Below are 27124 nucleotides of genomic sequence, written 5' to 3'. Positions count from 1 at the left end.
GTATAAGTATTCAAAGAGGAAAGAGATGATCTGTCAGTAAGTTCTTGAGTTTTCGTCCCCCTTCAGTCCAGTGTTACCTGATTTTGTTCAGGAACAGGATGTAGCACATGCCTTAACATGTATGCTTTTCAGTAAATCTTTTTCAGATAACTCCATGCTGATATCATCATTTCCATTGCCTTCCCTGACTCTTCTATGTCCAGGGGCTTTGCGTCTGTATGCTTAATGTCAGCTGTTTTACAAATGCGGGCTACTTCAACAACCTCTGTTGTTATTGCATTTTCTGTATAACACTCAAACTATCAAGCTGCTTTTGCAAGAAAATTTATTTTCTTTTGAAAATGTTTTATATTGCCACAAAAACATAAAAATCACCAAACAGCAAAATAACTCACTGTTGCCAGGTGCAAATTTAAAAAACAAACAAAAAAAACCCCAACAAAAAACCGTGGGCCTTTTTTGTATTTTTATGCAGAATTGTTCTTTGTTTTTCTTCTGTAAAATCTTGGAGTGAAGAAAAAAAGAAAAAGAAACTTACTGCACCATCTTCAAGATTGTCCGCCAGGGGGAAGAGAAGAATAATAAGATGAAAGCAGGCGTGGAGGTTAATCTTATAAATTGTCAGCACTGTGCCTCCTTAGAAAAGTTGTAGGACCAAAAAAGTACAAAAGAAAAGAAAAATCCCCAAAACTAGTGGAAAGCTTGGCAGTAGGTTAACAAAAATAAACCCCAAAATCCAAAACAAACAAAACTGTGAACCACTGTTCTCTCCACTGATTAGCTCCAGTAAATATAAGACTTAAATTGGCAGACTTCTTGTTGAGCTCCCAGGGTTGTCTTGCAGGAGCAGAATATAAGTCAGAGGTGCCCTCTAGGAAAAGATGTAATTTCTGTGGCTAGCTAGTATCAGAATACTGGAGAAGAAGCATACATCTCTGAGAAGTCCTAGCTGTTGAATTAGAGACAAGATGGTGCATGAACTTCCACAGAATCCATCTACTAGCAGGCAAAGGGAGAAGTGTGCGGTTAGATGAACTGTGGGAGCATCTGCAGGAGGAGGCATGTCAATGAGATGGAAAAAAGCTTCCTTGTAGTCCTATTTGCTGCAGAGGTTTCAAAACTCTTATTCAGTGGTCATGCTGACAAATGTAATTTAATCTTGTTTTTGTTCTCCCTCTTGCTGGCTTATATTTTGGTGATTGTTCTCTATCTGTATTATTCCAGGTGTATTCTTCTTTGTTAAGAAGACAAAAACCAGTCAAGCAGATTAGTCCTCAAATACATACATTTTTTGGGGGTTAAAACCCCCTTTAGTTAATGAAACATTTATGTCACAGCACTCTCAAAACCAGCCAGCTGTAACAAGGTCTTTTACCATCACGTACCAGGTTAACTTCAATAAGTAGCTAGCACACCTTGCCCTGGCACAGCCACCAATCCCCCACAAGGTCTCAAAGGTCCATCTACTCTTCGTGCTGTTTCTTCATACTCTTCATGTCAGTCCCTTTACTGCCTTCTCTTTGTCTCTCCTCATCCAGGTCTCTCTTCCTCTCCCCCTTTGCTTCTTCCAGGTCTCTCTTCATTGGCTGCTCCCCTTCCATGCCCCTTAGAGCTATTTAACCACTCAGCAGGAACCAGCCACAGCTGCACCTTATCCACGTCAGCCAACCTGCCGCCCCTGAAACCAGCCCACAGCTGAATATTATCGATGTTAATTAACTCAGCTTCATTCCTGTACACATTTATTCTAACTGCACAAATGCTGTCATCTACCATGCAGAAAGCTAGTCCCATAACAGGCTGTGACAAGGTTTGGGGGTAGAATAACTGTTCTATTATAAATAAACTGAGGTTTATCTTTTTCGTAATTCTTAATTTGCTTTTTTCTACTCTTCCCATTAGGTGGTTTGCAGCAACTCAGTTTGAACCTCTGGCAGCAAGGTCTGCTTTTCCATGCTTTGATGAACCAGCATTTAAAGCTACTTTTTTAATCAAGATCAAAAGAGATGAGAAACTTTCCACTCTGTCAAATATGCCAAAGGTACCTGCTTTTGTAGAGGAATTTTAGTAGAGCTGCTGCCTAGGTAATCTGCTTCAGTGCTTTGCATTGTGTTTTTGTTGCATTAATGTCCAGGGAATTGACTTGAGCACATAAGCTATGAACTGTATGACTTTATAACATAACTGTCTCTTCCTCAAAGACTTGAACTATGTAACTTCATAGAGAAAACACCTGTCCAATGCACTACACAGTGTAGTATATTATTGTAGGGCCAGTTGAATGGCTGTGGGAGGGGTTCCTGTTGAATGTAAATGAAGCATTATTTTGCAGGAGTTTTGTTGTTGGCATAAGATTTACTTTTTCTTTTCTGTTTGTTGATACTGCACACGTGTGGGCTACTGGAATATCTTTATCATTAGTCTTGTGTAACTAGCAGCAGTCTCTGTGAAAGATATGCCTGATCTTGAAGGATGTCCTTTTGAGCCTAAACAAAGGTGTGTGAATTTTTAGGCTGTTTCTTTGTCTCAGTCTTTACTACTAAGAGCACCTTCCCTCTGGGTACTCAGCCCTCTGAGCTGGAAGATGGGGATGAGAAGGAGCAGAATGAAGTCCCCACAGTCCAGGAGGAAGCCATCAGTGACCTGCTGCTCCACTTAGACATGCACAAATCTATGGGACCAGGTGTGATCCACCTGAGGGTACTGAGGGAGCTGGTGGAGGACCTCACCAGGCCACTGTCCATCATTTATCAATGGTCCTGGCTAACTGGGGAGGTCCCAGAAGACTGGAGGTTACCCAGTGTGACACCCATCTACAAGGAGGGCAGGAAGGAGGATCTGGGGAACTACAGGCCTGTCAGTCGGACTCGGTGCCAGGGAGTATTTTGGAGCAGATCATCCTGAGGGTTATGGAGCAGATCATTCTGAGTGTCATCATGCAGGACATACAGGGCAACCAAGGGCCAGCCAGCATGGGTTTATGAAAAGCAGGTTCCGCTTGATGAATCTGATCTCCTTCTATGACAAGATGACCCACCTAGTGGATGAGGGAAGGACTGTGTATGTTGTCTACCCGGACCTTAGTAAAGTTTTGGCAGCACCTCCCACAGCATCCTCCTGCATAAACTGACTGCTCATGGTTTGGACACCTGCTTTACAGTGGATAAAAAGCTAGCTGGATGGTGGAGCCTAAAGAGTGGTAGTAATGGGGTTACATCGAGCTGGTGACCGCTCATAAACAGTGCTCCCCAGGGCTCAGTACTGGGGCCGGTCTTATTTAATATCTTTACTGATGATCTGAACAAGGGGATCTAGCGCACCCTCAGTCAGTTTGCAGACAGCACCAAGTTGGTGGGGAGTATTCATCTGCTGGAGGGCAGGAAGGCTCTGCAGAGGGAGCTGGACAGGTTAGACCAATGGGCTGAGGTTCAATCAGGCTCAGTGCTGGGTCCTCCGCCTGGGTCACACCAGCCCCACACAGCGCTACAGGCTGGGGCAGAGTGGCTGGAAAGTGCCTGGCAGAAAAGGGCCTGGGGGTGCTAGTTGGCAGCCAGCTGAACGTGAGCCAGCAGTGTGCCCAGGTGGCCAAGAAGGCCAACAGCATCCTGGCTTGTATCAGAAATGGTGTGGCCAGCAGGACAGGGGAAGTGATTGTCCCCCTGTACTTGGCACTGGTGAGGCTGCACCTCGAATGCTGTGTTCACGTTTGGGCCCCTCAGTTCAAGAGGGACGTAGAGGTGCTGGAGCGTGTCCTGAGAAGGGCAATGAAGCTGGTGAAGGGTCTGGAGCACAAGTCTTGTGAGGAGCAACTGAGGGAACTGAGGCTATTTAGTTTGGAGAAAAGGAGGCTGAGGGGGGACCTTACTGCTCTCTACAGCTGCCTGAGAGGAGGCTGCAGGCAGGTGGGGTTAGGTCTCTTCTCCCAGGCAACAAACAACAGGACAAGAGGAAGCAGCCTCAAGTTATGCCAGAGGAGCTTTAGATCAGATATTAGGAAAAATTTCCTCACTGAAAGGGTGGTCAATCATTGGAACAGGCTGCTGAAGGAGGTGGTGGAATGCTTAGGGACATGGTTTAGTGATGGACTTGGCAGTCCTGGGTTAATGGTTGGACTTGATGATATTAAAGGTCTTTTCCAACCTAAGTGATTTTATGATTCTATGAATACAGAGGCAACCCCAGAATATGAATGAGGAATCTGAAGTTCCTTCACATGGATCTTTTCAGACAAAATCTTGTAAGAGCATATCTGAATTTTGTGGTGATGCTTTATGTCAGTAAGCCTTTGGAGAAACCTTTATAGAAGCCTAATTCATTTAGGCAGACCAGCAAGACTAATTTACTGCCTAGTCTGTCTGAACTAGGTCCTCTTTCATCAAAACATTGCCACCATTTGTCACCCAACAGAAACTTATTAATACTGACATTGATTTAACTAATAATGAAAAAAGGGGGGACACATGTAAACTGTGCAGTTTGGGTTCCAGGTGTTGTCAAAAGCTCAGGTGCTGATGTAGCTACCTTGTTTTTCAAAACCAGGCTCATAACTGCAACCTTGTGAAATATCTTTTTCACAGTGCATGAGTGTTTATGTTCCTGTATTTGTGGTAATTCTCAACCATTACTTTTAACAGGGTTGCAGCACTTTAGTTTATGTCCAGGCCTAAGAGCACTTTATTTGCTGCTCTTTTCTTCACTGAATTAAGAAACAGACTGCTGGACAACTCTCCTGTTTTATGTAAACAAGAAATAGTGCTCACTCACTTTCCTCTGATAGGAGTTAGACAAGTGGCTAAGGCAACTTTCAACAGCTTCCATAGTTCTTCAAGCAGAAAAAGTAAACTATGGTTTACCATTGCTGCATATGTACAGCAGACATTGCTGAACTAATAGCACATAGTTGCTAGAAGTCTATTCTGTTCTTCCATGTACCTTCCATAGATGATGGGTACTCTGAAGGACGCTGGTTGGTTCTCAGAGAGACTAAGAGTATTTTTGTTTTCAGCTCTTCCTCTTGCACACACTACTATAGACTGTTTACTGCTACTGTAATGCTGATGTAGCCTGTATGTTCTTTTGCTCATCTCTGATGACATCATTATAAAGAAGATGGGAAAGGATTTTCTTTGATAATTTTCATCTCTGTTAGTTGAGAAAGAATTAACTGGTATACCTCTGGTATCTAGCATCTTGGTTGCCAGCTTGGCAGATAACAATTGGCAGATAGAGTGACGGCAAAATAACGATCAACTCTTTTTCACTGTCATTTGTGGCTGGCTATTGAAGGAAAATGGTAAGGACAATTCAAGAGCAAGAAGGGTGTTTCCTGGGTGCTAGGTGCTACTATTTTGGTAGCAATACCTGCCTACTTTCCTTTATTATGTCTTTATTATTACCATTGTGGTGATAGACTTCTCCAGAAGAATAAGCTAGAGCCCTCACAGTAGCAGGCAGGCATATCTACTTCCTTTGTTTTCCCCTGCCATATGTGGTTGTACAGCATCTCCAAGCTGCCTTCTTCAGTAACTGCTTTGTTGAGCCATTTAATCTAGCTCCTCCATCACCTTCCTTACTTTTTTCTGTGATTTCACTCAGATTTCATGTCTTTTGTGCAAGATGTTTATGCAACTTTGCATGGACAGGAAGAAGACATTTGGGAAACTGCCACGTGTTTGTGGCATTGGGCAAGACTGAGATTTCACATTGTGTCTTCTGGCAAATTATGCAAGTGGTTCACTTGATGCAGTGGACAGTGAGTGTCGGTAGGTAAGAGCAGGCTTTTCAGCTTTCCTGAGAGAATCTGTAGAGAAACTAGTTAGAGCTCAAGCTCTGTGTTGTCAAGAATTGTGACTTAACTGGTCCAGCCAACATGCCTGAACGGGCAACTCTGTATTTCTTGTTTAACAACTTATTATTTGTTGCTAGACAATCTTCCTGTAATTAGTCTGGAAATAGCTGACACTCACACCTCAGGACGTGTAAATTAAATCTGCAAAAGGCAGATTGTTACTTGCCTTAGTCTTGGATCTTCCCCTAACTTCTGCCTTGCATTGGCAGACCTTCAGAGCGTGTGGGGTTCTGTGCTTAGGAAGGAGCTGCTCCCCATCCCATCTGGCCCTGCTCAGCTCCAAGTGATGTTGCAAAGCATCTGGTAGATCTTTTGGTGCTCTGTGGACACTAATGTTGTGTACTTGACGTGTATGCACAATGAGGAATCATCCGCATGGAGAAAACAGTGATGAGCTGCCTTTACTATAAGGTCATTAATGCATCTCTTTCTTCCTCATTACTTTAGGACCCATTTACATTTAAGTTTCTAGCCTTTCTTGCTGCAGAGCAGCATTTGCTGTATTGCTCATTTTCCAAGGAGATAGGAAGCCATTTGAGAAATGAACATTTGTGAGATGTGACCTTGTACCCATTCTATTTGCAGTGAAAAATGAGTTGGTATTGCACATTGGTATCACCTTAAACATCGGTGCTATGAATTTTCCCTGATTGTCACATTAGAGATATACTGTTTGGCTGCTCCTGTACTGCATAGAAAAAAACATCTTTCTCCTACCCATCTTTCTCTACACAGAATTGTTCTTCTAATGACTCATACACTCCAGCATAGTGAATTCCCTTTTAAATGATGTGATGCCTCTCTTGTATCTATTTTTGGTGTTTAAATTCCTGCTGCTTGCCATACCACTTGAATTACTTGCAGATCTGCTTCTTCCACTGCTGCCTTGCATACTACATGTCTTCTGCTCAGTTACCTATAGATGCCATAGACAGAAGAAGGTCCTGCTTCCTTCAGGCTGAGAATTTTCCTTCCTCCCTATCTGCTCAGGCTTTTCCATCACCTGGTTCTCTGCTTTTTAACCCACCTTCTCTGTCTTGCTGCGTTTATTCTTGGTATCTGACCCTTTTCACTGAACTTACTGTTTGTCCACTCTTTTTCTCTTTGTAACGCTTACTGAGCTTGTTATAGTGACAATGTGTCTAAAAGCATTTTAATTTCATCTGCATTTTTTGTTGTTTCCATCTCTCTTTTAAGAATTGGCTGTTACTTCATCTGTATGATTGATACAGATTTGAGAAAACTTCCATATGTGGAATAAAGATAATACAAAAAAAGACATTGAAAGCATTGAGGTCGTATGTTTAGTGCTTGGGATCAAATGCATGTTCTTGTGTCAAAACAACAGGTCAGGTTTATTTAGAATTTATTAAGAAGGCATAAGAACATACAAAGCAAGTTTTGCTAATGGGAAGTACTTCCAAGATAGTTATTTATATGTGTTTATAGTGCAAATAATATAATTTTCTTTTGTTTTGTCCTCCAATGTTATACCCTGATAATCTGATACTGTGTAATTCCTCTTTTGTTGTTGTAGGAGATTCGAACATGCAGTCTGTTAATGGGCTTAGCAGCAGTTCCTTTGGGTTTTGTAGTTTGTCAATATAACTTGCACATATGAATTACAATAAAATCCTTATTTTTGTGACTGTACAAATACACACAAGAGTTTCGGTGAAAAAATATTCTACTTTAACAGCATTTTTTGTATCAGTGAGTTCTTTTGTAATGGTACCCATTTTTATATGCAAAGCTTCTTTTAATTGGCATGTTTTTGGGATTTATTTAAGATTTATTGTCCTTAATCTTACAAGTGTTCTCGCACATGCTGAGTTGTTACACTTTAGACTTAGCCTGGGTTAGGTATTCTGTTAGGTGGTGTGAGTCCCCAGTGCAGTACGTACAGGCCAGTGCGTTGATTCTTATACACCTAAAGAAAGAAAGATGAAAAATGAGTAAGGGGATCATGTTGTATAGAAGTGTATTTGCATTGGTGAGTTCATTACTAGGGTACACTTGCTTCTGAAAATAAACACTTAAATCCCTGTTAGGAAAGCAAGCAGAGCAGATTCTTCTGTAATAACTGTAGGTCTTGGAAACAAGCTGTGTTGAATAGAGAGACTTTTCAGTTTATATATCAGAAGGTTAAATCTGAACGTCATCATTTTCTATAAATACCTACATGAGCAAGAGGTCTCAGAAACAGGCCTTCTCAACTAGCATGTACATTGCTAATATGCCAATATATAGTAGCTGACACACAAGGCTAGAAATAAACTGTGTGTGTGTTAGGCCTGTGGTGTTTTCTTTTGTAGTTTTGTTTGTTGTTTTTTGTTTTTGTTTTTTTAATTTAGGATAACTGATTTTTGAACCGTTTTATCTGCAGCCACAGTAGGTTTTCTGAAATACGTCACCTCTTTATGAAGATGAAGCTCATATTAAAGGGAAATTCAGTGATGGCATTCTGTTCATATACAGTGGTCAGATCAGATGGTTATATTGATTATCTCTTCAGGCTTAAAACTGTATTCCTCTTTAACACTGACAGTTAAATTTTCAGTGGCAGTTAAATGTTAAAGCATTTTTTGTTTTGAAATGATCTTGTCTAAAACTGGAGTTATTGTTGTTCTTTAAGTGTTAATGGTTTCTGGAAACAAATGTATTTAATGAAGTTTTGCAAGGCACATGAACTGCAATCCCTGTCTTCAGACCTTTACTATTCTGTACTAGAGCGCTTTTAACCATTTTGCTGTGTTCTTTGTATAATTTATGTTTGTGAAAGACTATACACATGCCTTTTCCAGGACTATACTAAGTAAAAACTTGCGCACTAAAACTAATTTAAGATACACCATGGTATCTCATGTCAGAAGACTGAGCAGACAGTTACTTTGGCAGTCTGTGTGAGCTGGGCAGGTTTTTACTTTGAACTAACTGAAACCTTAGGTTCTCTTTGCTTTTTGAAATGCAATCTCTTTTGTTTTATAAGGGTGTAAGGAGTTTTTCGTTCTGTTCTTCTAAAATAATGAGTATGCCTGGACACCTAGTTTTGAGGAGCCTTCTGGGAAGACGCAAATGTTTAGCTCATGCAATACCAGTATTTTTAGTAGGTTATGCTGAACTGTGTCTCTGAAATAGCCTAAAGCTGTCTTGAATTAATGCTAATCTGTATGTTGACTTTGGATTATACTGGAGGTTTAAGTGTGAACTATATTAGATTGATGGTTTCTCCAACAATGCAGTTGTCTGGTAATACATCTTGATAATAAATCTTGATAAATAGCTTTTAGGTATGTAGGCATAAATGACCCGTGTCTCCTTAAGTTTTGTTACACCATGAGCAGCTTGTGAATATCTTCTATACCACTGAAACATAACCAAAATATAAAGATGTTCTGCAAGCTTGCTTATAAACTGTTCTTAGTGTGAAGTGATTCTTTGATTTAACATTGATTCCTTGCATGTCTTAGTGTTCTTTTGTCTGCATTAATAACAATGTTTTCCTTTTACCTGCAGAAAGCCACTACTCCTGTAACAAAAGGAATTGTTCAGGATGAGTTTTTTGTGAGTTTGAAGATGAGCACCTACCTAGTAGCCTTTGTTGTTGCAGACTTGAAAAACATCAGTAAGGAAACTACTGGGAGTCTGGTATGTTTGTTCCATTTTAAGTTTTTCTTCACCCCTCCCAAGCCAACCAGCTTGATGTGGACAAGTATTACTAGTTATAGCTGAATAGGACAGACTGTTTGGTCTAACCTGAAAAGTTAGACCACGGCATGGTTTAAGCCCCGCCAGCAACTAAGCATCACACATCATACAGTCACTTGCTTACTCCCCCCACCCCCAGTGGGGTGGGTGAGAGAACTGGAAGAGTAAAAGTGAGAAAACTTGTGGGCTGAGGTAAGGACATTTTAATGGGACAGAAAAGGATGATAATAATAATAATAATAACAACAACAATAACAACAACAACAACAACAACAATAATAATGATTATGATAAGAATAAGAATATATAAAAAAAGTGATGCACAATGCAATTGCTCACCACTAGCTAACTGATGCCCAGCCAGTTCCCAATCAGCAGCCCTTGACCAGCTTTCCGACAGTTTGTAGACAGAGCATGATGTTATATGGTGTGGAATATCCCTTTGGCCGGTTTGGATCAGCTGTCCTGGCCTTGTCCCCTCCCAACTTCTTGTGCTTCTCCAGCCTCCTCGCTGGCAAAAAGTCTTTGACTTAGTATGATCACTGCTTAGCAACAACTAAATCCAAACCACAACACTATACCAGCTACTAGGAAGAAAATTAACTCTGTCCCAGCCAAAACAAGGACAGACCACTACTTCCTTTTTTTATTTTTTCCCCTGTGGCTACTATTCACATCTATATTTGAACTGTATTCTGGTAAAAACATGTGGCAAGGTCTTTACCAGGTTGAAGCGTGATCAGTATACTAAATGTTTCATGTTTGCAGAGAGATGGAAGCAACTATCTATGTGGTGTGCTTCGCTTTGTTTGTAACAGTGAAACTAACTTGCATGGGTTGTCAGTACTTCAGAAGTACTTCATAGCAGAGGCATGTAAGAGAGGAGAAAAAGTCCGAGTGACATATTCTAAGGGAAGTTGTTCTTACTGTGCTTCCCCTTTATTCTGACCACCAAGCAAGATTTGGCTAAGCTAGGGAAGTCCAGCAGACCTTTAGAAAGCACCAAGCACAAGGGATCTAGCAATGTATGAGTAATTGCCACCTTAAAGAGAGAAACCATAAGAACGGCCGTACCAAGTAAGGCCAGAGTCCAGCTAGTGGGCTTTCTGTTGCCAACAGTGTCTGGTAGGCCAAGGGAGACTGTAAGAAGGAGGCATATAATGACATTTTCCACAAAATACATTCTCAGAATGCTTCTGGCAATTAGTGACTGGAAGATTCAAAGAATTTGAGCTGAGTTCACACATAGTAAGTTTATTGTCATTAATGTTATAAAATAGTTTACAGTTGAAGTAAAATTGCTTTGGGTTCATAATGCAATGAGATTTTTCTCAATGCCAGAAGATCCTGTGGTGCTTTTATGTTTTGGTTTTGAGCTTAAAATTTGCAGCTAATACCAAAACCATGCCCTATCTGTTTCAGAAACTTCTGCCAGCTCCTCTTTTACTTCTAAAGCTTTTGTAGCTAGATGTTTTAAAATTTTTTTTTCTCTCTTTGGACTAGGTGTCTGTGTATGCCGTACCAGAGCATCTAAACCAAGCTGGGTATGCCTTAAACACAGCTGTGAAACTTCTGGAATTTTATCAAAGATACTTTTTAATAAACTACCCTCTGGAAAAATTAGGTAAGTTCTATTGATCTTTTTTTAAACAGAAGAAGAAGCCCTATTCAATTCTGAGAAATGCAGAGGAACTTTCATTCTGAAAAGATGTGCTTAAAAAAAAAAAAAGACAGCATAAACCATGTGAAATAATGTTCTGCAAAAATTATTGAAAAAATAATCATTAAATGTTTGACTGGGTATGAGAATTAAGTGATTCCCAAGCTGGAAAGCTTTTCTGAGCTTTTGACACCAGATTGCTTGTACTTGTACATAATATTAAAGACATGGTTAGTATAAATTTAACATGATGGGCCTTGGTAGAGAGATACAGAATTCTCAGTCTGTAAGCCATGTTCACCAGTGCAGAATCTGCAGTCTGAGTTCTCTGCATGTATTAGTATGGAAATACAATGAAATGCAGTCTTCTAAGACACTATTTCTTGTAGAGGCAGCCCCATTTGCTTGTCACTTTTGTGCATGCAAGATATACGTGCAGTGTCTGTGTAGTGATTTAAGTTGTTTGTGTAACAGTGCTGCTAGAGAAACATGGCTATAAATCTATGGAGCTTCTGTGCCTGAGATGTGAGCATGTGTTCACACCACAGGATTTAAATAATGGGGGGTTTAGGGATTATATATAATAGAATAAGTAGATTTGAAATACAGAATTGCTTTAACTAGTTTTCAAAAGCTTCTTTGGAATTTTTTCCAGATCTGGTAGCAATTCCTGATTTTCAGTCCGGTGCAATGGAAAACTGGGGTTTGATCACCTTTCGAGAAACAGCACTCTTGTTTGACAGTAATACTTCTTCAGCAAGGGATAAAAGGTCAATAACTGCAGTGATAGCACATGAGCTTGCCCATCAGGTACTACACCGGGGAGGTCATTGTTTAAATGTGGTGGGGGTTTTTGTTTGATTGGGGTTAGTTGTCTTTGGGCTTTTTTTAAACGTAATTCTGTCTTTAAATTCACCCGTGCTCTCACTATGACTGGGTAGTGCATTGTATCTGTTCAGAATACCTGCAGGTATATTTTCTCCAGTACGACAGGCAGAGTGCAACTCTGTCATTGATGTACTTAGGGAATTGTTCATGCAATAGCATTACCCTGGTTTGGACTGAACTTGATCTTGTCATGTGATAAAGCTGAAGATGGATGGAGTGTTACTGTACTAATTTGATTTTATATCTGAAAAAGAATGATGGTTTTGGCCTTTTGTAGTGGTTTGGCAATCTAGTAACTATGGAATGGTGGAATGATCTCTGGCTGAATGAGGGATTTGCCACTTTCATGGAGTACTTTGCTATGGAGGAGATTTTTCCAGAACTACATTCGGTAAGTATTTTATGTAACTACACTTACTGTACCTTTGCTAAGTTCTAATTTTTAATACTGCCCATAAAGGACTGATACTTATAAACTTACATTGAAATTCACTTTGGGCACCATTAGGATTATACTGTATATCCTCTACTTTGGGACTTCCATTATGCTGGAAGTGGTTTTGGGGGGGGCTTTGGGGAGGGTGCTTGCTTTTGTGGATCTTTTATTTTTATTTTCTAGTAGTCTACATGCAGTCTTTGTGGTTTGTGTAGGTTAAAGCATTCTGTGCAAAACAGCAGTTGTTAAAAGGTGTAGATGTCTATATATCAAATAACTTAAAATCTTTATACAGAAAGTCCAGGCACATTGACCAAGTTTGTGTGCTTCTAGTAGACTTAGGAATCATCAGAGCTTTAGGCTACTAAATATGCCTGGAGTAACTCCATTCTTTCCATTATCGTGGTATTTGCTTGTGCTTGGATCTGTTTGGGATTCACAAATCAGGGGACCTGATATATAAGTATCATATGGTTGCACGCAATGGACTCTGATAGCACTGAGTTACTCTGATAGTACAAACCGCAGCTCCGTACTTCTCTTTACACATATGGCTGAAGGATGGAATATATTTGGTATAATAAGCTAGTGGTCATTTAAAGTTCACTGAGGTACTGAGTGACCTAGTTTTTCAAACTCTGGAAAACATGAAGGATTCAAGCTTGATCTTTCCAAGAAAGGGATAGGAGCTACTGCTGTAAAGCATCCCTGTCACTGAATACAGGCAATGAAACAAAGAATGGTGGAACTAAATGGAGGGGGCAGTGAACAGACTAATTTTGCATCCTGGGTAAGGGTATTTCCTAGGAGAGGAGATACCTGGGCTCTGGAACCACCTTCGAGGAGTGTTTGTGATTTGCATCAGTCGTGGAATTAAAAACCTGACATATACTGACTGTTTCCTGCTTGCTGGATTGCGTTTTTCTCAGCATTCTGACAGCAGGTTTTGAGTTCTTCATTCACCCTTGTTACTGCATTAAGAAACTTGGGTTGCTAACTTTGTTCGGTAGAATTCTTTCTTGGAGATGGGTGTTTAAAAAGTTTTTAATTTGGCCTAGCTTGGTTGTTGAGTTTGATGGCCACTGAAAGTGTATTTGTATAGCTATTCTGCTTGTTGAGTGTGTATGTAGTGAAGGGAGGACACAAAACTAGTCTAGTGTTTTGACAAGGACATATCTAACACCTGTATACTTAATTCTGAAAGGTGCCTGTCAAGGTGCCTTCACCAACATCTCATTTCACCACGTGGTGATGCCAAAATGTGTTTTGGTTAAAAAAAAATTAAAAAAAAAAAAAAAATTAAAAAAAATAAAAAATCACTCAGGACTTCTGCATTCAAGAAGAATAGCTTTAAAATTTTTAGTTTTAAAGGGTGTCTTCGTTGTACCATACACAGATCTTACCTTTTTATTTTCTTTTTGAACTGTACTGTATAGAGGAAACTGTACGCAGAATTGTTTGCTCAAGTCTTCATGAAATGAAACGGATAAATACCAGTACAATCAGCTGCTTTTCAGTGTTTGGTGTTGTCTTGTTCTGGTAACAATGTATTAAATTCATGTATCTTCATTCTAGAAGAAAACAACGAAGATACTTTGGTACTAGGATCACTAGATAAGGTGGTGTTTACATTCATACAAACATCACTATAGTGAGTAATTTCCCAGGACTTAATGCTTTAATATTAAAGCATATGAAAGAAGCCATGCTTTTGTATTCCCTGCCTCCTGTAAATTATCTGAAAACATTGATGAGCAAAATCTGAAATTTGGTACATACTTATTTAGTAGGTACATTTATTTACCCTAGTGCTAATGATGAAGTTTCCTGAGAGAGGACCTTAGGGATCTGGACAGTGATGGAAACTCAGGAGTGAAGTTCCACTGCTAAAATGCGGCAGGGAAAAAGTAGATTTTACAAATGCTACCCTGACAACGTTTTTGCTGCCTCCATTGGCAGGAAGGCAAGCAATGGCATGTTAGACCAATGGAAGAGGAAAGCAGAGACAACTTTTATTATTCTGCTTACCGTGTATGTTTTAGTGTCTTAGACACTTATAGATGTTTCTCTTTTAGGATGAAGATTTCCTTAATTTAATTTTCAAGGCTATGATGAAGGATTCATTGAATTCTTCACATCCAGTTTCTTCTGCTGTTCAGTCTTCAGAGCAAATTGAAGAAATGTTTGATGCACTTTCTTATATCAAGGTAACTTTAAAAATATTTGGAAAATTATATATTAGCCATTGAAAACATGAATGTGGAATCCTGGGTAAGTAAGCATGTACTGACAGTTGTTTGGGGGTGGCTTACACCTAGCACATACAATGCACGATCTCTCAATAGTGTTTCTGAGCATCTACATAGCTTTTAATTAGGAAAAAAATATGTATGTGTATTTGTGTCCTTACATAATATCCTTCTGCTTGGTGCACACTTTCAGGGTGAAGTAAAATACTTGTGAAGATGTTAAGAGGGGACTAGTAGGTGAAACAAAATAACCAGTTAGACATACATTCTTTTTCTGATAGCAGACTGTAACAACTGCTTAAGAAAAGAGTAACAGCAAGGCACTTACTGAAGCAAGCCCTCCTTTTTATATTCTCTTTACTTCAAAACCCCAGTGTTTTAGACTTCCTGAACTAGTGGCTTGCACCTGGAATGTAAAATCATTTCACTGCATATTCTGGTTGTCTGTAACTTAATTATGATGTCTAGTGAGGGTTGTGTATGAGGTTTATGTTTTTCTTAAAAACTTCACAGTGCCTCACTGGAAAATGCATGAGAGCGAGTATCTCTATTTGACACATTTTCACTGATGTCTTGAGATTAGGTAGTTTGTCCTGTGATTTTGGCAGAATTGAAGGAAAGCCTTTTATATCTTTTGGATTAGCTGTAATTTTTCCTCCCACTGTCTGTGTATGCTTGTACTTTCATCTAATTAGAAACCATGGGAACAGCTAGTGCTTACTAGAAGATAGTCAAATACTACATCTTTCTCTGTCAGTGGAATGCATTTCCCACAGCTGTCTTGGCTTGTCCCTGTGATTTCTTTTGCAAGTCTCAACTGTTCAACACATGTTGTCTGGCATCCTTCAGTAGTCTGAGGTGCCAAACGGACCTACAATAATGATGTGCTTCCATTTATTTTGGTCTCTTGTTTTCTGAACTACAAGAACAGAGATATGTAATTTTCAGCTTCCCTTGGCTGTGAGATGGATTTGGTTTCTCCCCCTAAGCAGTATCTCAAAAGGCATGGCTGTTGTTTCATGCTTCAGAGTTGCTGTCTCAAGTAATTCCCTTTTTGGTGAGCTTCTGGAAGCTATGCATGATGCATGATCATCTCTGTAGGCAATTAACTTTAGAGGTAATAATTCTGTCACTGTTTGCCTGATCAACACTCCTCTGTATAATTTTAATGGAAATACTCCATAAGCGATTGGGCTGGAGTTTCAGTCAATTAGTAAAGCATTACATTTGGAGTGTTACTTTATTGCTAATAATAAGTATTTGCATCTTCTGAATAAAAAGATAGCAACCTACATCTTTGAGTTTAGCAGTTAATGAACAGATGTTTTGCCCTTGCATTGTCCAGAAACAAGGTTTTTCATGGATGCTTTCTATGTTTCAGAGGCTTTCATTGCCTAGCTCTTTATTCATGCATGCAGTCTTTGTATTCCGCTACTCTTGGCCCTTTATCTTAGCTAGCATTCATGGCAATTTGTGTGGGAAGACACTTGCAACACGGTCCCTAAGCAGGTAAGGGTGGTCTGTTACTGAATTGTACAGCTTTCTTTATTTTACTATACTACCAACTGACACAGATTAGTAGGTGGCCTCTACATTTTACTGTCTGGAATAGGAATTATTGTACAAAATTATTTTTAGCCTGGTTGTTTTGCAGACTATCTGTAAACTTAACACTCAAAGGTGGGACAACAATCCACCTGCAATAACAGTGTTTGGGAGGATATGACGTAAGAAGAAGAAACTAATAGAGCTATAGGTTAAGTACAGATACATGGCAGAGAGGAAATTATGACATTATTAAAAACTATAGTAAAGGGTATTCCTGCAGTTTCATGAATAATTAGATTAACCAGGCAGCCTTCAGTTTCAGGCAAGATATTACTTAAATTCCAAAACTTGAATTTGGAATGTGTAAGAACCATACATGCTTTCATTAAATCTGCCTTTTAATTTTTTCTTGATCCTTTCTCAGAAGTAGTACCAAAAATATAAAGCGCACCTTTAAACATTTCATAAGCTGTGGCTGCTTGTCTGCATTCACTTGTACAATATGCAAGTCCTCAGGCAATTTATTTATTAGTGGGTGTTACAGAATTATTTCTATGGAAAGAAAATGGCTTTCAGCTGTGTTTAAAAAAAACAAAACCCACCACCTTTATGTTTACACATTTGTGGCCACTTTGATAATAGAACTACTCATTTACTGCTTTTCTTAACAAAGCATGGCTATATTTAAACAGTGTCAAAATACACTTGGCCTTCTACAGTCAATTGCAGCCTACTAAGTGCATCTCATCTTTTTCCTATGTTTTTAGTTTTTTGATACAGCTGCAAACCATGAGTGTTAAATACTGTCTCACAAATATAGTCCTGTGCTATACAGAAGAGTATTGCTGATGAAATACAGCAACCAGCAGACACTTATCTGTAAGAAGGCAATATTTTTTGAGAAGATGTTAATTGGAAAAAATGTCAAGCTCTCTTAGCCTGTTTTTTAACTATTCTGAGCCTTTGAAATATTAAAAATTTTTTTTCCCAAATCATCTGGGAAAAACTTTCAAGCTGTACTAGCCTTTTTTGTAACTTTATTTGAAGTTTATGAAATACTGAAAGAAATATTTTTCCAAGGCAGCTGAGTGTTAAGGTAATTATCCAGATGAGATCATTTGGGATAAAATCTGCCAGGTTATGAGCTATTCTTGTAGTGTGAAAGAGCTGTAACATGCCTATGCTTCAACAAGTTCTGTAACTTTAATTTACCAATCCTTTTTCTTTTTTTTTTTTTTTTTTCCTAAAGGGGGCTTCACTTCTTATGATGCTGAAACACTTCCTCACTAAGGATGTTTTCCAAGCTGGCATTGAGGTATATTTGCATAATCACAACTATGGATCTGCCCAGAGTGATGACTTGTGGGACAGCATGAATGAGGTATCATCTTTGATACGTTGTTCTTGTTTTTTGACTTCTCTGTGTTGTCAATTTTGATTTATTTCCTTGATAATAGGCTTAAGTTAAGTACTCTGAAGTTCTTGCTCATCATAATCCAAAGTTCTGTCATATAGATATGGAGATTCCTGTAGCTTCTGGGACTGCACTGAGTATCATCCCAAAAAAGCACTGGAAGTGGGTATGCCCTACTATGCGTATCTACACATGTGGACATGTCAGTGTATATGTAGCCTCTCTGGAGTTGCATTGTTAGTGTTTAAGACCAGAATAAAAATAGTCATCTTAAATGCAGGACAAAACTTTACTTTCCATGTAGAGGTCTTGGGATACTCTCTAGTAGTGTAACTGTTTCAGTGATAGCTTCTGTTTCAACAAGTGGTGCTGGAATTGCAGAAAAAACAGATTGTAGGGGACAATTTGGTTCAACAGCTCTCCAATGGTAAGGCAAGCATAGGGCTGGTTCTGATTAAAGTGAGTTGGCAGGAGAGAGTTAGGGAGCGAAAAAAGCAAGGGCACTTTGTGAGAGAGTAGGGAGAGCAAGGGGGAAAGTCAACAAGCTGTGGAAGCTGGGGAAGGCAGCAGCGGGCATTGCTGGCTGCATCTCATTTTGTGCCTGAGTGTTTGGTTTGTTTTGAGATTTTCTTGCACGTAAGCGTTATTGCTGTTAATTTTGTGTTTTCACATAGCCTACACTTTTGCATGCTTTCATAGTCTCTTTTTCCAAAGACTCATGGTCTAGCAGGACCGGACTGGAATTACAATTATTTAGTTTACATTTGTGCTTTTATTATTTTACTTCTCTGAGAAGGTATCAAATTTTCTGCAGTACTTTCTTTTTCTGATTTTCACCTGTTGTCTCTCAGAATTTACTGAAATCTACTGTCCCTTTGTTTTAGTATTCTTTCTGTCATAATAATTTTCTTTTTATGTCTTGAATTCTTAGTTTCTCTTGCTTTCTGATAGTCTTTCACATTCAGATTCTTAGCCAGACTCTGTTGTTTAACAGTCAAATCTAGACAGGCTGCATCTCTGATTATTTTCTCTGCCCTTGGTATCAAAACTTCATCCATTCTAGGGACTTGATGGAAAGTCTTTGACCAATAATATCTTCATGCAGTAGGTGTCTGAATAATTAAAATTATTGAACTAGATGAATCTGAGCTTATACAAAATATTGTGTACCTATCTGATCTTTGAGTTGACTGATACCATTATTAGGGCCCTTGGACTTTAGCCAGTGAGATACCAGATCTGTTAAAAGTTTCTTTCAGAGTTTTGCTTCATAATACAAAAAGCCATGTCTCTGTCTGACTTGCTGATTCTTCTCCATTTTAGATGCAAATTATTTCACTGTCTTCCTTATGACAATTAAACCATTAGTATTATCATGTATTGAGATCTTTGATATCCTTTTTGGTTGTTTCCCATATTTCTAGTAATAGTAAAAGCAAATCTGTTATATTCAAGAAATTGACTGGCTTTTTTTTGTTTTGCTCACATTAATTATGCCTAGGCTGAATGTGTTTGAAAATTCCAACTGTAAAAGTGGCCTTTTCTTTGATCATGAATTTTTGCTGTCCACACAGCAAAATGCACAATCATTTCTTAAGTCTTAACCTTCACTGTGGAAACTGACAATCAGAGTGAAGATGAGAAAACTGCATGTGAAGTAAAAGAAAAATCTGTAACACAGCAAGCAAACTTGTTGTATAGCTTGCCAAGAAGGAGGAAGGATAAAGTAATTTTCGTGTTTCACTTTCATTGGAGTTAGGAGCTCCTGTTCAAAGAAGATATGTCAATAAAATCAATTAATGTCAATAATTTTTTGCTATTATGAAACAATGAACCTATAACTTCTAATAAATTGGTTTTAATTTCAGGTTATTGGGGAGAGTTCTATTTTGGAATAAAAGTATTCCAGTGGAGCAAATTTAAAATGTACTCATGTCTCTGTACAGATTGACACAAATGTTTCTGCCAGTCCTTAGGTGGCTCACAATGTTAGCAGAGAAAGACTTAGATGCAAAACAGGCAAGCTGACAAGGTGCAAGTAATGGACTTAATTGGTTTTCTGATCTCTTCACATTCCTCTCATCTTGGATTTGGGGTTTTTTTGTTTGGATTTTTTTGGCTGGCTGGCATTGGTCTTACAAATTTCTTGATGATTTCAAAGTGTGACAGGAAGGAAATAATAGATAGTGGCAAAAGAGAGCGAGAGCATGAATTTGTCCGATCTTGGGCAATTTATGAAGAGATTTCATAATGTAACATTGTAGTAACAATGATAGCTTATGATAGCGAGATGGAAGAAGAGGATTTAATAGTGGGGTTTGGGAGTATGTAAAAAATTAAAACCCATGTAGACTCCAATTTCTATAAATTTCAAGCCTGTGATAGAGAATTTCTTCCCTGGAATTGAAATTTCTACTTAAAGTTTATGCTAGTTCTCTACATAAATAATGTAGTATTTTCCCATGAGGTTAAACTGGATATGTTATTGTTGGCTTGAACAAAGAACAGAGTGCAGTAAGATGCTGATGAGGTAAACTAGAGAAAGACAATGGTATGGATTGCTCAAAGGTAACTGTAACTTGAGTAATGATGTATTAATTTCCTTATGTTCCTGATAGCTCCTAAAACATATTTTTTCAAGTTAGGTGACATACTGTTTTTTTCAGGTTGGATGATCATCTCTGCTAATAAAGAGACAGTCATATATAGGCATTGTAAAGTACTTGTCCCTTGGTGGGATGTTATAGTACAAACAGTTCCTGAAAGATTAGAAGTTGGAGTTTAAGCTATGCAATAGCTGGTAAGTGGGAAGAACTGAAAAAAAAGAAAAAAAAAAAAAAAAAAAAAGAAGAGATGAGGTATATGTTGGTTTTGTTGTACAAACACCTTGGCTTTAATCCAATTCCTAGTATTAATTTCAGAAGTAAAGTAGGTCTTTAACCCGAAACACCCACTTAACATCAGAATACCAATAAGGAAGGAGAAAGGGTAGAGGGGAGCCTGGGATCTTACTGTAACCTTCTTTTCTGTAACATTCTTTTCTCCAGTTTCATGATGTACCAGTTCAATCTACCTGATGTTTCCAGTTTGTCTTTCCACTGCTTGGCTAGGACTCCCTCAGCTTAAGAAAACAAAACCTGCTTGCTCCCCTGAGTTGTTGCTTATAAAATTTACAAGCTCAATGTCAAAGTGATTGTTTACAGATGCAGAATCGTGCTACTACTTACTTGGTAAATTAAGGATGAAGGTTTAAAAATGTTCTTAATTTGCTTTTTGCTTGTTCCATTATGATTTTTTTATTACAGATTACCAATGGGACACTAGATGTAAAAAAGTTGATGAAAACTTGGATTCTGCAAAAAGGATTCCCTTTAGTCACTGTTGTCCGAAAGGGAAAGATTATTTCTGTACAACAAGAGAAATATTTGTATCGTGTGGAACCAGAAAACTGGACATCAGATGCAAGGTTATTCCCTTCTTAATACTTTTTAATCCATTAAAATTTACCTGCAGATGTCTTTTTTGTATCTTGTACATCTTTCTCACTTGTATTCAGGGGTTCTAGTATTTTCTTTGAAAGCAGATAGTAGTAGAGAATTTGGCGCAGAAATTTGTACATCTAGTATCTGCCTGAAGATCCATGTCTGTTTCCAGCCAAGCAACTGGTAAAAATTTGTGGCATCCTTTGTAAGCTGAGTTTCTTATTTGCATCCTTTCCTGAAGCTTTTGTGCTTAAGATGATGAGTTGTGGTAAATAGTAGAATGAATTCTTCCATTTTTTTAATACCAAAAGGCAGATCTCACAGGTGAAGTTTTCTTTTATTTCAGAAAGTTTTGTGTGGTTAATAAGAAGCTGAAAAAAGGTGGGCTGCAGAAGTTACAGGTGTCTTGCTTTAGAACCTCTGCTCTTTACTGCCGAAATTCAGTGTACATTTTGGGCTTTGTTAGAGAAAATTAGAGAAGCTTTCTTGGGTAAAAATTTTAAGATGACACTGATGCATGACAGCTGATGGCTGAAAATATAAGAGAGGCAATATCCATTGTACCAAAAACTAAAACAAAGTACCTATGCAATTACCGAAGAAGCAAAGTTGTAGCAGTTGCTAATTGTAAAAATTAATTTAATGCAAATATGTCTTATATTATAAACCTTACTGTATTTTGTAACAAACCAAAATACATGTTTGAATCCTTTTGAGATTTTGGTAGTTTTATTCAGTTATTTGAAGCCTTAACAGGAACTGAGTCCTTTACATCATCTTGCAGAATCAGGCCTGTGAAAAGAATTTATCTCTTGAAATGTTGGGATTTACAGGGCTTTGTTTTATATTTATTATGTGGATGAAGGAAAACAATGTGTCGTTGAAAGGTAAAGAAGAAAGGAAGGATTGTTAGGCTTAATTATTCTTTTTTTTCTAGTCAATGTCAATTTGAGGAGGGCATTAAAAGCTTTTGAAGAAGGGTGCTCTGTGTGAGTCATGTGCAGAAGGGGTCCCTGTCAAAACTGGAATGCGTATGTGCAGCTTGTTCCACCTCACTCAAAGTTGTATTTTCTCTAAATAGTCAAGTCCTTATCATCATGATGAGCCACCTTAGCATTTATTCTTCCAGCTTGCAGTTCACTTGAGACAGTCTTTGTGGTATGCAAACAATTATGGTTTTTATTACTATGATTTGGATTTTGAGTCTTGTATGTGAATTAACATAAATTGTTTTTTTTAAAAAAAACAATCAACTTGTAAAATTTCATGAAGACAGAACATTGGACTGAGGTGAAAATAATACTGGCTGAATGTCTGATGCAGCCAGAGATTTCCTGTCCATATGACTTTGGACAAGCTACTTAGCATGATGAAACTGAGGAAGAAGTACTAGGAAATGTGGTGTCCCTCAGAGTTCCATATTGGGACTGGCCCTGTTTAATGTCTTCATCAGTGACATAGACACCAAGCTGTGTGGTGTGGTTGACATGCCTGAGGGACAGGTTGCCCTTCAGAGGGACGTGGAGAAGCTCAAGAAGTGGACCCATGTGAACCTCATGAGGTTCAACAAGGCCAAGTGCAATGTCCTGCTCCTGGGTCAGGGTAACCCTCAGTATCAATACAGGCTGGGGGATGAAGAGATTGAGAGCAGCCCTGCGGGGAAGGACTTGAGGGTGCTGGTGGGTGAAAAACTAGACATGAGATGGCAATGTGCACTGGCAACCCAGAAAGCCAACAGTTTCCTAGGCTGCATCAAAAGAAGTGTGGCCAGCAGGTCAAGGTAGGTGATTCTGCCCTTCTATTCCACTCTGGTGAGACCTCACCTGGAGTACTGCATCCAGCTCTGAAATCCTCAGCACCAGAAAGACACGGACCTGTTGGAGTGGGTCCAAAGGAATGCCACAAAAGTGGTCAGAGGGATGGAACACCTCTCCTGTATGAGGAAAGGCTGAGAGTTGGCATTGTTTAGCCTGGGCAGACATTTTAATAGGACCCGTAGTGATAGGCTGAGGGGAAATGGTTTTAAGCTAAAGAAGGATAGATTCAGACTAGATATAAGGAAGGGATTGTTTATGATGGGAGTGGTGAAATGCTGCAACAGGCTGTCCAGAGAGGTGGTAGATACCCCATCACTGGCAGCATTCAAGGTCAGGTTGACGGGGCTCTGAGCAACCTGATTGAGTTGAAAATCTCCCTGCTCACTGCAGGGGGGGTAGAGTAGATAACATTTAAATGTTCCTTCCAACCCAAACCATTCCATGATTCTGTGAAATTTTCCCACTTCTCAACACAGTGGGAATAAAAAAATAATTACTGTATATGCTGTATATGTATTATTTTATCTATTCTGATGATATGTGTCAGATTTATACTTTATCATTTTACACATTGTGCAGTGGTTCTAATACTAATAATATATCAAAATACTTAAAAGTTAAAAAAACCCACCCAAAACAAAGAAACAAACCCATCAAGACAAAAAATGTGTGTGTAGTATGTCAGTAAATATTTGTTTCCTTTGCAGTTATCTGTGGCATATCCCTCTCACCTACAAAACTAGTAGCTGCAACTTTACCCATTGTACTAATGCATATTTACTGGACCAAAAGTCAGGTATGTGACTCAAAACTTTAGTAGCAAGTTACTTATGTGTTACAGTTTACTGATGTTTCTGAGTGCACACCTGTGTAAGACGTGATGATGAAGGCATACATAATACAAAAAAATTACAGAGATATGGAGACAAGCAATCATTAAGAGGTTGGTTCCCTATAGCATTATATGTACAAATAAATGGCAGCAACTGGGGCAGAAGCACAGGCCTGGAATTTGTAAAACCCCATACTCTCTTCATTCCAGTACACGTCCTTTAGAGAGTGAGTAATGGGAGAGTTGCTTTGCCAGTGTACTGAAATGTGAGAAGGTCACTTTCCACTGAAATATGATTTATTGCAACTGAAATGATTAAGTTTTTGAGAATGCTGTTGTAGAACTTGAAATGCTTAGATCTTTTCACATAAACTCTTTTGGTTTTGCTGCAGCGGCTAGTTTGAATCTTAAATTGCTAGTCTATGGGGTTTTGTTTATTCAGCTCTGTTTTTTTCCTTGCCAGGTGGATAGTTACTATACACCAGGGGTCTTCAAGCTATGGCCCGTGGGCTGGATACGGCCCCCCAGGGTCCTCAATCCGGCCCCCGGTATTTACAGACCCCCCTGCCCCCTCCTGCCGGGGCTTGGGGGGTGAAACCAAGCAGCCGCAGATGGCTGCCTGCCACTGCATCCGCGCCGGCCCCTGGTTAAAAAGTGTGAGGACTCCTGGGCTACACTCTTATGTTGTATTGTGCTACAATCACTTTGGCTATCTCTCCACTGACTTGAATAGGTTTTTGCATTTTATTGAAGCAGGTCTGACTCATCATCTTATGTCTGCTGATGAATTTTTTTTTCACCCCTGTTAAAGAGCATTTAACTGGCAATTATTTTTAATTCATAAACTTATCTTGCACCTCTGCTTTTGGAAATAAAGCTGTACAAATTTTAAATCGAGTTCTTAGAGCTGATCTTGAAATTTTACTGTTCACTGATTTTTGTGAACTGCCACCCCTCTAAAGTGACTTTTGAAGTACTGTAATTAAAGGAGATAATTTTGGTTTATGTCATTCTGACATTGGTTTTACAAAGCCTTCATGGTATTCCTGGCCTTTTTCATTTGAGATAGAGTTAAAAAAAAAACATTATGACTTATCAGAATGGAAGAACAAAGCTGTTCAATTGAATGTGTTCTTGATCTTACTAAAACTAATAGGTAAGTAGCCTGATTGTATCATTTTTATTTCATCTTAAATCGCCTTGTTAGTGGTCTTATGTTGATCAAACCAATTCCTCACTGACTGTAGAAACTTGGATGTGGAAGATAGGAGTAGGAGAGATGTACAAGAGAATTTCTAGTAGTATAGTTACTAAATTTCAAAGGCATTGTAGAAGCTAAGTAAATTGACATTTTTGGCAGTAGTTATAGAATCAGTTGAAAGGAAGAACTTTTCCCCCAAACCTCTCTTCTTGTATCTAGTTGACTTTGAAACTAGAGTGTGGCCTCCTACCTCTTTAATGCTGTCTCCATTTCTCTATTTCTTTATATGAAGTGTGTAACTGCTTTTTTTATATATATGAAAGTGGGCAGAGAGGAGATGGGGTTGTTTGAGAGGAGAACTGGACAGAAGAGAAAAATAACTGCACTAAGTAACGTACGTATGGATACAACTCAAGGCAGATTGTGATACTATTCATTCAATCAGATATAGGAGGAAGGAGGAAGTACAACCTGGAATTTTGGAGCGTTCTCATGGAACCTTTGTACTGGCTATTCCTTCTTCACAGCAGGGGGATCTAGTGGGTGGAAAAGGATTTATTGACTCTCTGGAACTGGTCTGCTTTATAGGTTTGGATTTGAATGAAATGTTGCTAAATGTTTGTTTCTACTGCTAACTGATTGTCTTCCATTAGCTGTCATTGAACTTCCGGAAGAGGTGGAATGGATAAAATTCAATGTGGACATGAATGGCTATTACATGGTACACTATACTGAAGACTGGAAAACACTGATTGATTTGCTGAAAAAAAACCACACAGCTTTGAGTCCTAAAGACAGAGCCAATTTGATCAACAATATCTTCAACCTTGCAGGGTAAGACTTTTGTATTGGAAAACATAGTTTATATGTGTTTAAAGTTTTTTTTCCAAGTAAAAGAAGATCAGACTTGAATTCTAGAGGAGGCTGCTTCAGAGAAGTTTTAATTCAGTCTATTAGCCTATTGAAACTCTTCAGCATTCACTTTTTTTTTTTAAAGTTATTTCACTGATTCTTCCATATTGTTGCTATATGTTATTTCTCTGTTCTTTATAGCAACATCCATTTATTTTCATCACAAAGAGCCACATGACAGCTTCCATTTCTGGAAAATACTGTTTTCTTTAGTGTCTGATAGTCTGCCTAGCAGACTATTTTCCTGTACTCTGTTGATGAGTATGCTCCACTTTAGAGAAGAAGCTATTTTCTTCTCAAATTTTTACTGGCTCCCTCTTTTCTTTCACCACAGCCATCAGAGCAGGTGAGGCTGAGCGGTCTGGATGGCCTCTTTGACAGCTGCTTCCTATCTGAGTACCCTTAGTTATGATAAATATTCGCAGACATCATTGTCACACTTCCTTATCTATCTTCATTTTTATGAATTGAAGACATGGTAGTGGCCATTGTTGGTTTGTTACTGTCTTACTAATAATATAAAAATCTCTACATCTAAAGTGTTTCTTAGTTCCTCCCTCTATTCACCTATCCCTCTGTTAATGTAATGGAGAACATCACTTCTGATCTTGTTTCAGAGAGTGTTTTTGTTTTGGAAGCCATTTTAATGTTTGTATTCATTGACCTATAGTCTAGGAAAAGTGTCTCTGGAAAAGGCCTTTGAACTGATTGATTACCTTAACAAGGAGAACAGCACTGCACCACTCACTCAAGCTCTGTTTCAGCTGAGCCTTATATACAGCCTTTTAGAGAAAAAGGGTGAACAACTACTGGCAGCACGAGTCATGGTATGGTTTAGTTTTATGTAGTTTTCTGTAAATTTTAATTTGAAATAATTAGCCGTAATGTTCTTTATAATTTTTAAGTGTTGACTGTTGAACATATTCAGTAATTTCAGTACTTACGTTGGATGAGGATTCTAGACAGTTGCCAGCCTTGCCTGCTTTTGTGAAGTAGCAATGACCTCTTACTGAAATGCAAAATTTTTGGGATCTACTTCCTCTTGTGCCCTGCCCCCTCCCCAGTCCCTCAATGTTTTATAGGGAGTGTAATGCAGTGGGAACACAGTGGTGTCTGGGGATTTGCTATA

The 27124-nt window shown here is 38.7% G+C and overlaps 1 protein-coding gene across 3 annotated transcripts in view; it reads left to right on the top strand.

The window, feature by feature from the left end:
- LNPEP (leucyl and cystinyl aminopeptidase) overlaps positions 1 to 27124 on the top strand; it is a 67167-nt gene that overhangs the window by 32328 nt on the left and 7715 nt on the right. For all 3 annotated transcript variants that reach the window (XM_056324553.1, XM_056324555.1, XM_056324554.1), the window contains 11 exons: positions 1903 to 2041; positions 9365 to 9496; positions 11060 to 11180; positions 11872 to 12026; positions 12382 to 12495; positions 14616 to 14747; positions 17587 to 17718; positions 21057 to 21217; positions 23758 to 23846; positions 25737 to 25917; positions 26666 to 26822. In XM_056324553.1, the coding sequence (XP_056180528.1) occupies positions 1903 to 2041; positions 9365 to 9496; positions 11060 to 11180; positions 11872 to 12026; positions 12382 to 12495; positions 14616 to 14747; positions 17587 to 17718; positions 21057 to 21217; positions 23758 to 23846; positions 25737 to 25917; positions 26666 to 26822 (1513 nt within the window). The remainder of the gene's footprint in view (positions 1 to 1902; positions 2042 to 9364; positions 9497 to 11059; positions 11181 to 11871; positions 12027 to 12381; positions 12496 to 14615; positions 14748 to 17586; positions 17719 to 21056; positions 21218 to 23757; positions 23847 to 25736; positions 25918 to 26665; positions 26823 to 27124) is intronic.

This window comes from Falco biarmicus, chromosome Z (genome assembly GCF_023638135.1).
Source record: "Falco biarmicus isolate bFalBia1 chromosome Z, bFalBia1.pri, whole genome shotgun sequence".
Taxonomy (NCBI): domain Eukaryota; kingdom Metazoa; phylum Chordata; class Aves; order Falconiformes; family Falconidae; genus Falco; species Falco biarmicus.
This window is presented reverse-complemented; position numbering and strand designations above follow the sequence as displayed.